This window comes from Alligator mississippiensis, chromosome 10, assembly GCF_030867095.1.
Source record: "Alligator mississippiensis isolate rAllMis1 chromosome 10, rAllMis1, whole genome shotgun sequence".
In the NCBI taxonomy this organism is placed as follows: Eukaryota; Metazoa; Chordata; order Crocodylia; family Alligatoridae; genus Alligator; species Alligator mississippiensis.
In genome coordinates, this window is record NC_081833.1 from 70,624,591 (window position 1) to 70,638,074 (window position 13,484).

Sequence of the window (13,484 nt, forward strand, 5' to 3'; positions counted from 1 at the left end):
GAACTCCGAAAACAAAGCAAAGCAAAGTGTTTCATACAGCCTTTATGTAAGAAAAATATCTCAGCAAAGGGTTAAGACTTTTTATATTATTAGTAGGCATCTCAAATAATTCCTATAATAATTTAAACAAAAGACCCCTTTATTTGACAGCTATAAAATGTCATCAGTTCAAAAGTCCTGAAGTCAAGTGAAATTAAAGTGCCATCTAGTGGTCACTTGTATTTTGCTAGAATATGGTTTCCCCAAAATATCCAATACAGTTACTCATAAATGCTGCCTCTAGTAAAAAGAATGAATTCACATAAAGAAGAATAATTTTCCTAATGATATGCAAGAAAGAATAATGGGATATATCCTGAGTTTTTCTTATGATGACCACCAATAGATCATTTCTTACCTAGGTCACATTTTCCATGGGAAGAAAAATGCCTTGCGATTATTAACTTTTGCCCAACTGGTAATAATATATGGCCAAGTTTTAAGTAATTGAACCAGTAGCATTTAATTAGCTCTGAAAACCTCTCTCAGATCATGAATCACATACTTTCTATCTTTATTAAGCTCCCTCACTAGGTTAAAATGTATTTCTCTTCCCATGTGCGATCCATCTTGAATATCTAATTAGGTGCTTTTGATATATGGATCGTAGCCCATATATCATACTTGCAAACTACTGTAGACGTACAGCCTCTTACTTTATATAATTGAGTTTTGTATCTTGCTTCACTGAGCTGGTTCCAAAAAAAGCCTCTTAGGCCCTGTGATAGAATGACTCTTGCAAACTTCCAAATGCCTCCCTTCTCAGCAACTTGGCCACCTAGCTAAGGAAGGAAAATAACATTCAAAGCATATTTATTGCAGAAGGGTGGGATATAGAATCCTATTGTAATTCAGCTCTAGCCCAGAGCATTGAGTAACCAAAGGTCTGTATTGTTTCTATTGCAAAATACTTGAAATTTCTATTTAGAAAGTGTTGTAGCAAAGGCATTTGAAGACTATTATTAGTTTGGAGCATCTAAGCTAGGCATTACAGCTAAACTATCAAAGTATGATGCGTCACACTACATTAAGTTGCACAATTTGTTGTAAGTTATCTAAACCACAGCAATTAAACCAGAACTTTTTATTTGATTTTACGACATGGTTCCTGAAGCAGTCATTATGCCAAAGTCACAGACCTTAGATGTTTACAAAAAAAAAAAATCACATATTTTTCCAGAACAGGAAAAAAAGCAAACAAACAAACAAGATTGACTAACTTGTTGAAGGAAGGAGGTTAAAAATCATGATCTATGCAATTTTGTCAAACTGAAAATGTCACCCAATATAAACATCTAGCTTGTTCTAGGGAAAAAATGCTTTTGCTACAAGAAGTACTTTTTAAAACAGACTTTATAAAAAAATTCAATTAAATGGATTTAATCTCTGCTCCTTCTACTCCTTATTTTTAGAACTGTTGGAGAAATGTAAGTTTGTTATGTTTTCAATTTTAAAAGTGTAAAGGGATTTCATTTTATACAATAAAAAAAGCAATGAAAGCTAGATTGCTTTATAAAATTGGCCATAGCTCATCTTCAGCTCAAATACTGGCTTTCAGTTATGATCACAACGCTGTTACTCTTAACTACATGTGACAGCCATTCTATACTTAGGCATAACATTAAAGAGCTGTGAGGCTTACAGCCCCGTACTCAATAAAACATGCTCAAAAAAGGAAAGGATGTACGACATCCATTGTGTATGCATCCACTTTGAAAAGATGTCATGTGGACAGCAGAAATTTCAAATATATATTATTTTATGTTATATAGCAGAAAACAAGCAACCCCAGTTCATGTTACTGAACTCGGTAAATAACATTTCTATTAGCTCCAGTAGTACAGTTCACATTAATCCTGAGGTTTTAAGAACATTTTCTTAACATTGCTAGGTCTCAAATTACTATTCTCATCTTCATCCTCGTCCTGTAATTCATGGCGGTCTCTTTTCTTCAAGAATTTCTTCCCTATTGTTCCTACTAAAGATTCATATCTGTAAAGATATTAAAAATAAAATTTAATTACTTTTCTTCATAAAAATCTACACAAACTCATGCACAATAAGCTATAGATTCCTAGGAGGAATACCAATCTATGAAATAGCTACTACAGGCAAAGAGATATTGGCAGAATATTAATGGACCAATTTTGCTTTCTATCATGCAGTGACAGTACTGAAAGAGTTAGTATCAAGTACACTAGGATAGCAGGAGGTAGAAAATAGCTGCAGATTATTTCTCAAGAAAGTAATGAGGTGAAGGAGATTTCAGTGAACACATCTTCAAATTTCTTATGGGGAACGAGAATTTTGCACAATATATAAGTTTGCTCTTTATTATAAACACTCTTGTAAACACACAGTCACACATCTTCTTGCTTGGTAATTTTAACAATGTCATAAAACATAACTTACCTTCTGGCCATTTCTTCATCTGATACATCAGCCTCCATTTTATCATCTGCTTCAATTTCTTCTTTTTTGTACCTAGAGTTCATTTGGATCATTAACTTCTGAAAATGAAATAGGAAATCAGTTTTGTATTTAACTCTTTTGCAGAATGTAAACTACACAGATGTTTACTCGTAAGAGAAACTCATTTTAAAATGCAGAGTCAAGCTCTCGTTCTCCCTGAGATTTTGCTCCTGCTTTTCCCTGTTTGCAGTAATCACTTAGTACTAAAAGGTGGATGACCAGAAGCCTTGAATAAAAACACATAGTGCTGTCATTCCAAGAAACCAGCAAATGCAAGTGTGAATGGTTGCTTTCCTTCCATCTCTACTGGGGGGTGGGTGGTCAGATGTACCTGGCCTGAGCCTTGCAATTACCCCCATCCACGCAGACCATATTTGGCCAGTTCACTCAGGGAAGCGCCTCCTGTCCCCTAAATCTCAGCGAGGACTGGTAAAGCAGTCAATACCAAGCCCTCACAAAACTGGAAATAATATACTTTCTGATATTTCCTCCAGTTTCAATTATTCCAATATAATATTACCTGCCTCTGATTTTGTCCTTGATTGAGCTCCTCACATCTGTGATTGGGATTTATAACTGCTCCTAACAGTTGAAGCTACTTAAATGGCAAAGCACTATAGCCTGTGGATGTGTTAAAGAAACAGCGGATAACTCCTTAACAAAGTTATTTAGATGGGTTTTTTTTTTTCCAATTGACAGGTATGATTTAGGGCAGAGGTGTCAAAGAGTGGGCCCGTGGGCCAAATCTGGTCTGGGGAACCTTATCATCCAGTCTGCGGTGCTGCCTGCGGGTCTCGGACTGGCCCTGCATGCACGGGTAGTGTTTAGGGTGGGTCGGTGGGCCTGAACCAGCCCAGCCTCACGTTCTTCAGCCTGTGGGGCCAGATGAGTTTGATAACCCTTGTCAGGGTATCTAATTCCTCTATCTTAAAAATGAGAGCAAATTTGGGAATGAAGGCACTTGAAGATGTTCATTTGACAAGGGAAAAATCTTGTTTGCAAGGCTTGACAATAAAAAATATACAACTGGCAGGATGCCAAGGCATGGCAAGACTGTAATCATAATTTCCCACTCAATCATATCAGATACAAAGTCACCTTAAGTCATCCTTTCACAGTCATTTTTAGCTGCTTGATTCAAATCAATGGTAATGATTTTAACATACCAATAGAGATACATAACACTGACCAGAAAATAAAGATATCTCTGCCCAGGAGCATAATTCTTCAAGTCCATTACTTACACAAACAGTCTCCAGTCAATGGGGCTGAAAGATTGTAGGGTTGTACCCTAAGTTAAGCAGCAAACAGGATGACTAAAAAAATACTGGAAGAGAGTTACAGTAATGAGTTCAGGCAGTTGCTCGGCAAGTAGCATATGGAAAACAAAGCCCCTGTCCTTTGAGGGGAAGGAAAACAAGTAGGAGTCAGGGAGTTACTGGCGTGTGAATACAAGAAGCTGAGTGCTGGATATTTTCAGAATTTACACCTGACTTCCAAAAAACTTTGCTTGAATCTCAATCTTTTCAGGCTGATATACACTTAAAACCTTGTGAAGGGTACTGCTGTGTCACGGGACAAAGTGCGAACACCTCCATATGAGCCTGCCCGCCTACATCTCAACTCTAATTTGGAGCCATCTCTAACAGAGAAAGGCAATTCAGCTGCCTAACTCATTCCACTGAAATAATCAACACTGGTGCCAATGGATATTGATGTGTGAAATAAGACAAGTCAGCCAGGGACTGGGAAGAGACCAACTTATTTCCAGTAGGCCAGCTTTCAATCCCTCCTGACTTGGTCAAAATTCAAAGCAGTTGCCTAGATGCAAAAGGTAGCAACTGAATGAACACATCCAAATTCCAACTCCATTGAAAATGGCACTTTTCATTCACAGAACAGGAAAAAAATATAAAAAGAAAGCATTGCTGACACCATTTCACATGTGGATAAATCAGACACTGAGTTAATGTGACCTGATCCAGGTTACACAGCAAGTCAACGGGTCTCTTGAGGTCTCTTGAATATCCACCCAGGACCCAAAATCTGGATCACCTAATGAGAGAGAGCAAACACCGCCCCCACAGCCTGCTAGGTTTTTGGCATCAAATGTGAAAAAGTTTGCTGGTATTCTTCAATCTGATTTTGATTGCGTTTTGCATGACAAAATTTATTCCAAAAGTCGTGAGAGCTAAGAGCTTGACTTATAAAGTTAGAAATGATCCATGGGTACAAAGGAACAGCGGGTCAGCAAATGAAGCAAAGGAATCAAGCACCTAGATGCAGGGTCAGCAGACTTCGTTGGGAATGCAGATGGGGGCAGGAAGCTACCATGTTTACCCTCATTAGTGGAACACTAACTGGAAGCAAAAAGATTAGTCAAATTTAGGCAATGCATACTTCAGAGTATGAGGTAAAAGTAAGCTCAAATAACTTTCACTAAAGTCATCTTCTCTTAAGTCCTCCTTGCTTCAAGGAGGGTAAGAATCCGAATCAGAGACTGAAGCTTAACTCAATTTAGGGACTTTCTTACAAAAAATTAACAGAAAAAAGGAATATTTGACAGTACCTCAATTTCCGGATTGAACCCTTTAAAGGACATTCTGCCATACAGTAGGTCTTCACATGGCATAAAGCTTCTTTCTTCTATTATAAAACTCCTGTATGTAACCCAAAACCAAGCAGTTGTTTCAGCAGTATCTTAACATGGTCACAACACCCAAAAGCAAAAAAGACAAAAACCAAGAGAGTCTTTAAGTGTCGGAGGACAGACCTAGTTTATAGAAGGTCTTCTGACAACCATACTGCCAAACCATCCAGTGCGAATGTAGGTCAGAATGGCAAAGAGAGCTTTGGCCAGCCCAGCGTAGACCAGTTTCACAAGCAAAAGCAGCTACGCCAGCAAAAGCACTCTTCTGCCAACAGAACTTCATCTGCACCAGGACTATCGCCAGCAGAAAAATTTTGTGAAAGAAATCACACCCATGGGCAACATTACCGTACCAGCCAAACTTTCAGATGTTGCCTACGGGAGTGGTTTTGCTGTTGTTGACATTTTTACACTGGCAAAGGTTTCGAGTGTAGGCCTGACCTTGGTAGAGGCTGAAAAAGAACAAAACAATGGTTCTCTCTTCAACTTAAAAAGATGTTTTTCCTTTTCCCTTTTTAATAAATAAAGAGACAAAAAGAAACTTGCCAGAAGGAATTAGCACACACATGGGTTAGATCAATGTACTACCTTGAACTATTTGCCCTGCCACACACATGCACAGAATGCTAAATCTAAGTGACCTTATTCCTGTGCAATTAATTCTTTGGACTCCAGATGTTAAGAAAACATTGCCTTCTGTTAAGATTTTTTTGTCCTTTAAAAAAGGAAGTCAAGATGTGTTTAAAATAGTGCTCTGACTGCTTGTTGCTTCTCTTCGGAAGGCAGGAATGAAGCTTATTCCCTTGCCTCAAAAGGTTTTCCTTATTCTGGCTGAGCCGATGAGGATCCTCAATTCTGCAACAGGAAGTGCAGAGACATATCCCTGTGCCTGTACAAGGCTCATATGAAATCAGCAGAGCTGCTTGCACGAGCCAGAGTTCTCCCATATGGACCTGACTGCAAAGCTGGGACTAAACTGCCATTTCCTCTTTTTAAACAAGGGAAGAAACAATGAATCTTTGCTGCTTAATAGACCTACCAGGTTTTATTGGTGACTACAAATCACTATTACTCTCATGGCATTTCTGATACAAAAAAGGATTAATGTATAGTACTTTACACTTCCCTAGAATGGCCAGATTAGTAACCCAAAGAAATAACAAACTCACTCCTTTTCCTTGAGTTCGGGTAGATCCAGGTACCAGTGTTCCTCACTAATTATCTTCTTCTCCTCCTCTTCAAGCTGCTTTTTAGTTTCTGAATCCAACCCTCTTTGCATGAACTGAAAGAAAGAAACACAGATCTAAAGTTTTTTCTGCATCAAGAATGTGTTTACCCCATATGTAAATTTCAAACACTGAACAGGTTGCGTGGCAGCAACATTATTTTTAGGCAATATTTGGTATTTGATTAAAAAAGCTTTTTTTTCTTTTGATTTTTCTCCAGAATTCCACCCAAAGTTAAGGCAACAGTCAATATCAAGACATGAGCTGTTGCTGTTCTACACAATTCTCTGCTCATTTTCCAGTTGAATTACCTTTAAGCTATAAAGGAGAAAGGCACTCGAACACGAGATCATTTTGTTGTACCGACCGTGTTGCTGCCTTGCCATTCCAGGACTTTGCTAATGGTAAGGGTTTGACAAAAGATGGGGACAGTGTTGTAACTGTTTTCCTGCCAAATGCCAAGGTGGCTTAACTTCCACACCTGGGGAGGCCAAGGTTCTGGGTCATGCAAGACCAGCAGTGTTTCTCAGGGCTTGCTTGTGAGCCGCCCTTTGCTCTCCAGATCCTCAAGCTACGGCTATGTTCAGCAGAAGTTTTTGACTGCTGCAAGCAGTTCACCTGCTTGTCCATGTACTTCTGGCCGTCCAGAGCTCTGCTTAGCAGCTATGTCACCAAAGCATGAAATGCATGCTGTGAAGCCACCAGCTGCTGAATGGACTAGGGCAGGTACAGGCAACCCCCTGGCACGTGCCAGTGTGTGGCATGCAAAGGCATTTTGCTTGGCACGTGCCTTGGGACAGATGAGGGGCCCGATTCTTGTTGTGGCAGTGCAGCCTCAGTTCCTTCCCAGCTATCTGCCCTGAGGCACACATGCACCGGTTGCCAGCAGTAAGTCAGGCTGGGGATCTGAAGACCCCGGTGCAGCCACTTGTAGCCTCTCTGCTGCCTGGGCTCCGTGGCAGGGGCCTACTTGGAGCATGGGCCAGCTCTGGCGTGCAGCCAGGAGCCTGCAACCAGCTGCACCAAGGTCTGCGGAGCCCTGTGCGGCGGGTGCATGCGTGCATCAGGGCGGATGATAAGGAAGGGGCCAGGGCTGCACTGCCACAACAAGGATCAGGCCCCTTGTGGCTCCCCTCCCTTCTGCTGCTGGCACACCAACATCTTACAAGCCAAAGTTGCGGGTGCTTTTGGCACTCTACCCAAAAAAGTTGCCAACCCCTAGACTATGGTAAGCTGCTGGAGGTGCAGGAATGTTCCTCCACGCCTTCACCTGGTTGCCAGCAGAAGCCTTACTCTACTCAGCAGAGCTGGAATAACTCCAAGGGCAGGATGGCAGGTTCTGTTACCACAGAGGGCTGTTGAAATCCTGCAGGCAAACCTCCATACTGTAGACAGAGCCTTAGATCTCATTTTAAAAATAGTGACTCTCAACCCCTCCAGGCTGCAAAAGCCTTAAACATATGAACAGAAGAAGCAGTGCAATGATGTCTGACAAGTTGGCTAAGAGACCAAAACAACAGCTCTGCAATGTGTGAACTACCCTCTCCATCTCTCTGGAGTGTGAACTACGTGTCTATTGGTAACTGGTTTACACCAAACTCCTTAACTATGTTACTGATGAGAAGAAAAGAAATAGCAGAGAAAAAGAAAATGTTCGCTTTCTTCACAAAGTGGGACACATTTTGAGATGAGCGCTTAAAATACCGTGCCACAAAACAGGGGGGGGGGGTAAGCAACGGACCGGTTCTACAGGCAGCTGTCGTGTAACCGTCTGCTAAGGGTGTGATTTTTTCCCCCATGCTTAGACCTCCTCCTAGTATAGTAGAAGCATATTTATAGCAGTATGACTGCAATCCAGATGGAAGCAGGTAGGGAAAGGAGTTGAACCAGTTAACTGTACTGGCACAATCCAAGTGGCACACAGCTTTTGTGTTCAGACAAACCCTTATGCACACGCTTCCTGCATTTATCTGACATGGGCTGTGGGTGCAGCCTAACTCCATCGGAGCAGATGCCGAATTGGAAGATGTTGGCAGAACAGAGCAGGGTGGCACGATGATATCTGGAACATCCACACAATCTCCTGTGATACATGGCAGTGTTTCTAGCACACAAAGCTATTCAGCCTGAGAGTGTCACTGCATGTCCAGCCTCGTGCAAATCCTGGGTTGAGTCAGTCTATGAAAAAAAAATGTTTAAGAAGCGTGTGTCTAATTTTCCATTTCCAAATAGGTGTAAACTGGTATTTACACCTATTTGCATGAGTTTTTTAAATTAAAAAAAAAATGAAGTTTTGTTTTCTGAATTAATTCAGGCTGTGTCAGAGCCTTCCAATTAAAATGACAGTATCTGTATTTCTTAAGTTGAGGAAAATGAGGGAGTCTATCATGTGGAAAAACCATGTTGCTTAAGGAAATTGGTTAGCCAGTCAGAAGTCTCAGATGGGAGAAATTTTATTATAAGCATGCAATTAATGAGCATTTTATATTACATTTTTAAGATAATGTTCCTAAAAAAATTACATTGGGGATTTTTTGGATAAAAACATCTAGCCATTTACAATTCAAATAATAATAAAAATACTGACAGTAAGCTCAGCAGAGCATTTAGACCGTACTGTTTGTTTGGGTCATTTTTTTCAAGTAATAAGACGTGGGGCAGAGATTCAAATATCAAGTGGCAAGTGAACCACGGAGTCCAAAAGTCCCTAAGGACTTCTGCCCATCAACCTGCCAGCTCCCTGTGCCTGCTCACCTAAGTATAAGACTGGAAACTGCCTTATCAGAATCTGCTAAATAAGCTGCTATAAGGATTAATGGAAAAGTCTGTAAACACCAAAAAGATCCTTTTTGGGCAGCTTGCATTCTGTTAAACCACACACATCCGTTTCATTTCTAGTTGCTACTACTCAGACTTTGCAGGGTACTGTTCTCAAGTACCATTTTAGTGAAAGTCCTGAGACCATCTGAAGCTGCCTCCAGGGGGAAGAGCTGTCAAAAACTTTGACAGTTGGGGAAAAATCTACATTTTACAGGCAGCAAATAATCCAGCACTAAGAACTCCTCCACAGCACAAATTCTTCCAGGCAGGAATAAGCAGAATATGCCTCTGATCTTTTCCCAGTTGGACTTGGCCAACAGATATGGCAACAGGCGCCACACTGCACTTAGTGTTTATTAGTGAAATGCCTTAATTATAACATTACTATTGCTACATAGTGTTGCTAGTAGGTGCCTATTACTGTTCAAAAACAGTAACCTTTCACATGGACAGCGCAACTTTTTGCATGGCATAACTGCATTAAACTGAAAAGCCCTTTCAAGTTTCTTCTTGCTATTCAGCTATTAAGGAAGACAGACTGGTCATGGTTTTCTGAGATCTGTTAGTTATGGAAAACAGTTTGCTTTCTTAGCAGAGTTCACTCCACATGGATTACGGGTGGCCAGTCTGTGGCACATTGCAGATCGGTGAGGAATAGGAGGAGCAGATGGGGCAAAAAGCAGTAAGCAAAGCAGCAAATCAGGCAGAGAGGACTGGGCAAGTAAAGGAGCTGATCAGGAAGGGAGGAGCTCAGGGCTGGCAGTAGGAAGCAGAGCAGCAGACTGGGCAGGGGAAGGGGATGGGAGAGGCAGGCCTCCCAAAAAAGGTTGGCTCGCTCCGACAGATGATCGAACGGAGACTGCAAAATTCATCTCGCCACCCTGAAAAGAACAACACAAACCCAAATACAGCGTGGAGACATGGAGCACGTGAGCAAGCCAGTGCAAATGGCACAACTTAAATGAAGCAAACAAGCCATGAAGGCCCTGCTATATGGTCATAAATATTTAATGAATATTTATATTTTTAAAAAATTTATGGCAATTCAACTTCAATGTTGTTCTCCAGAAATAAAGAGATCATCAATCATGCCAGTATGTACTCTACAGAATTATGAGTTGTATTACAAGATGTGAACCAGAGTCCATTAGCCACTGAGCTGAGACTAATTTCACTCTGGACTTGACGTTGGAGTCTCAATTCCAAGGGCACTAGCTAGGTCAGTCTTTTAATAACATCTCTCTTTTGTGCTATATATTTTAGGAATTGGGGAAAATGGTTAAAAAAAAAATAAATCAAGACCACTGTAGGATATTCCACGAGCAATCAAAGTAAAAACAAACAGAAATAACGAAAGCAGGGATAATGCAGAGCTAGGATACACTCCACGCTAAAAAGATTCGCTCCAAATAAGGCACCTAATGGCCTATCTTAAGTTCAAAATGCAATGAAATAAAGAAGTCTAAATATTTCTGTTCATCACAGAGAGGCTGGCAGAGCTCTGACTGCACAGAAACCTCCTGGGGGTTGAAAACAAATTTTCAAACGCGCTTCAGGAAAGAAACCTTACTTTGCTTAGCGTGAGATTTGCCGAGATCACGAAGATAATTTGAAGTATGTTCTTGGACCAAAACAGCAGGCGCCTACAGTTTACAAAACCTCAAGACTTCCTCCGGGAATATAAGGAGGCAGCTATAGAGCGACAAATGCAGATAACATGGCACTTGCGAGTCGACGCCGTTAGCGCTGCTGTTTCATCGGGGTTATTATAGTCGCTCATTTCGTGGCCGCGTCGCCAAACCTCTGTCATTGCTCGAGTCATTACCAGGACAGACCGGTGGGTTTTTAGCCAAATCCCCTAAGGCCATTACTAGCTGGTTTATTATAGTGTACGGATCAAGATGTTTCTAGGGAAGTAGCATTAAAATACTGAAGAGTGCTGGATGCCCCAGCGAGGAAAAGTAAAGGCAAAACAACCTGCCGTTATCGTTGTCTTAAAAGGTCACTTTAAAAACAAATCCAGTATAATTAGAAGTGACCTGAATGGAAACAGATACCACCTCGGTCGTGCGGCCAGGCGAGGACTCCACGTATAAGGAAACGGTAACGCCAAGAAAAATAAAAATAAGGCTCTGTTCACCTCACGGCCGGCGGGGGAAACATGCCAACCGCTGCTGTTGAAGCGCAGCGTTGCTCTCAGCAAGGACACGGCCCGCGGCATTTCCAGGGGTCGGGGCTGGCGCACGTGTGGTTCGGCTACGTCGCCGGGTTTGGTCGCCGGACCACACGCGCTCCAGCCCCGAACTCATCCCGTCTGCGCGACTCGAACACAAATAACAGGCCGATGGGTCAGAACGATATCACCCATCTTCAGTCCTGACCCCGCGCTCGGATCCGCTCGCTTCCCAGCGGAGTCGTGGGTCGGCGGGAAGACGCAAGAGGCCAACAACACCTAACTGGGAGCGAGTCTGACGCCAAGTCCACCCGACACCCGCCGGGGACTGAACGCCCCACGCAGTCAGCACCGCGCAGCTGTGCCCCGGGCGCGAGGGGTGCCGCGTCCGTGCGGCCCCTCGACCGCCGCTCCCCGCCCGCAGCCAGGAGCGCTTTGAAGCCTTCCTGAAGAGGCTCGTGCCCATTTTTTGGGGTTGCTTTTACAAGACATGTCTGCAAGCCGAGTCCACAACCCGCACGTGGCAGACATCCTCCAGATTCGGGTATTTCCACCGTTTTGGTGGCAGGGCTCAGGCGGGAGGACCCCGTGCTGCCATCAGCACGTGGCAGAGCCCCTCACCCTCCGCCTGAGGGGAGGATTTTTCACCCCGTGTTGGAGGAGGAGGAAGGGAGGATCCTTCCACTCCATGTCATGGACACGGTGTCAGTCACAGCGCAGCCAACCCCCGCCATCGCGGCCCACCTTCATGCGCAGCAGGTTCTTAGACAGCCGCGGCTTCCCCTCGCCCGCCATCGCCATGACCGCCGGCCCCGCGCGCAGGCCGCGCCCCGTCCCCGCCCTCGCGTGCGCCGCGGCCCCGCCCGCGCCCCGCCCCGCTCGCACTCCAGCCCCCGGCGCCGCCGCTGCGCCAGGCCGCGGGTCATGATGGAGGACGGGGAGGGGCGGCTCAGCGCTATGATGTTTACAGTGAGCGTCTCAGGATTATGAGCTATGGGGGGGGGGGTTTCAATTATGATTGAAAGAGGAGTTTTAGGTGCGTGAATCATGAGGAGGGGTGATTTATAGCGGGGGTCTCCAAGCCGTGACTCGTAGCGGGGAAGGGTCTCGGGCCGTCGGCGAGGCGGAGCCAAGCCAGCCTGGGGTTGGCTCCCCCCGCCTCCAATTTTATATACTTCGATAATAATTTTATATATAATTTGGCTCCTCGTGTCGCTGATATTCATGAATTTAGACCAACACGGCTACAACCTGAACCCGCGTTCATTCAATGACACCCGGGAAGATTTGTTTCCACCTCCCAGTGCAGTTTTCCACTTTGATTTGTTTGAAAGTATGTTTCCGGGTTAGAGAAAAGCCTCAAGTCGCACATCCTCGCGTGTCCTGAAAATAAAAGCAGACATGTTCTGTATTGATGATTCAAAAAAAAAAAAAAAAAAAAAAGCATCCTGATCTGCGTGACTGAAAGGGTCTGAAAATTAAAAATCGAAGAATTGATTATTTAAAAAAAAAAAAAGGGATCTTTTGTTTTCTCATTTTTTTTGGGCCTGATTCATAATTTTTTTATGAAGCCTGGCAGTACTCCCTTAGGCCGCCAGGCTGAGCCCTTGAGAAGCAGTAGCTTGCAAAAAAAAAATCCTGGAGGAGACTTGTTACCTGACCTCTACATAAGCGAGCGCAGTGGCGTTCAACACATACTCAGCATCTTGATGCTTACTGTTGTAAGTACAAAAGGGGGGAAAAAAAAGAGAACGAGTTTGCTTTGTTTGAAACAGTCAGGACGTGGGGCACAAGATGTCTCTCAGAAGTGTAGCCACATAAGATTTGCAAAGTGCCTGGATGGGGGACCTGAGGACTGTGCACAAAGGTTTGAGTTTTGGCCAGGATTGGAGTGCACAAAATAGGAAGGAAGGGTCAAGGAAGTGTAAAAGGGGTCTTCACAGTGAAAAAGGAGGAGGAAAATAATTATCCACTACCCAGGCGCTTTTTCCTAGGCAACAGAGAAAAGCAGTCTCAAATGAAAAAACAACAGCAACCACTATGATGAGCCAGAGTAGAGCTGGATGTGTATAACCTGCATTTCAAATGTGCTGAGCAGTTGAAT

The 13,484-nt window shown here is 43.2% G+C and overlaps 1 protein-coding gene across 1 annotated transcript; it reads right to left on the reverse strand.

Annotated features, from left to right (window-relative positions):
* Positions 1-1,108: 1,108 nt before the first annotated feature.
* Positions 1,109-12,231, reverse strand: MPHOSPH6 (M-phase phosphoprotein 6). Its single transcript, XM_006273967.4, has 5 exons — positions 12,125-12,231; positions 6,331-6,443; positions 5,081-5,171; positions 2,452-2,549; positions 1,109-2,031 (listed from the first exon to the last, which is right to left on the reverse strand). The coding sequence occupies exons 1-5, from the start codon at positions 12,179-12,181 to the stop codon at positions 1,890-1,892; spliced, it is 501 nt and encodes a 166-aa protein (XP_006274029.1). The 5' UTR covers positions 12,182-12,231; the 3' UTR covers positions 1,109-1,889.
* Between the last annotated feature and the right edge of the window lie 1,253 nt (positions 12,232-13,484).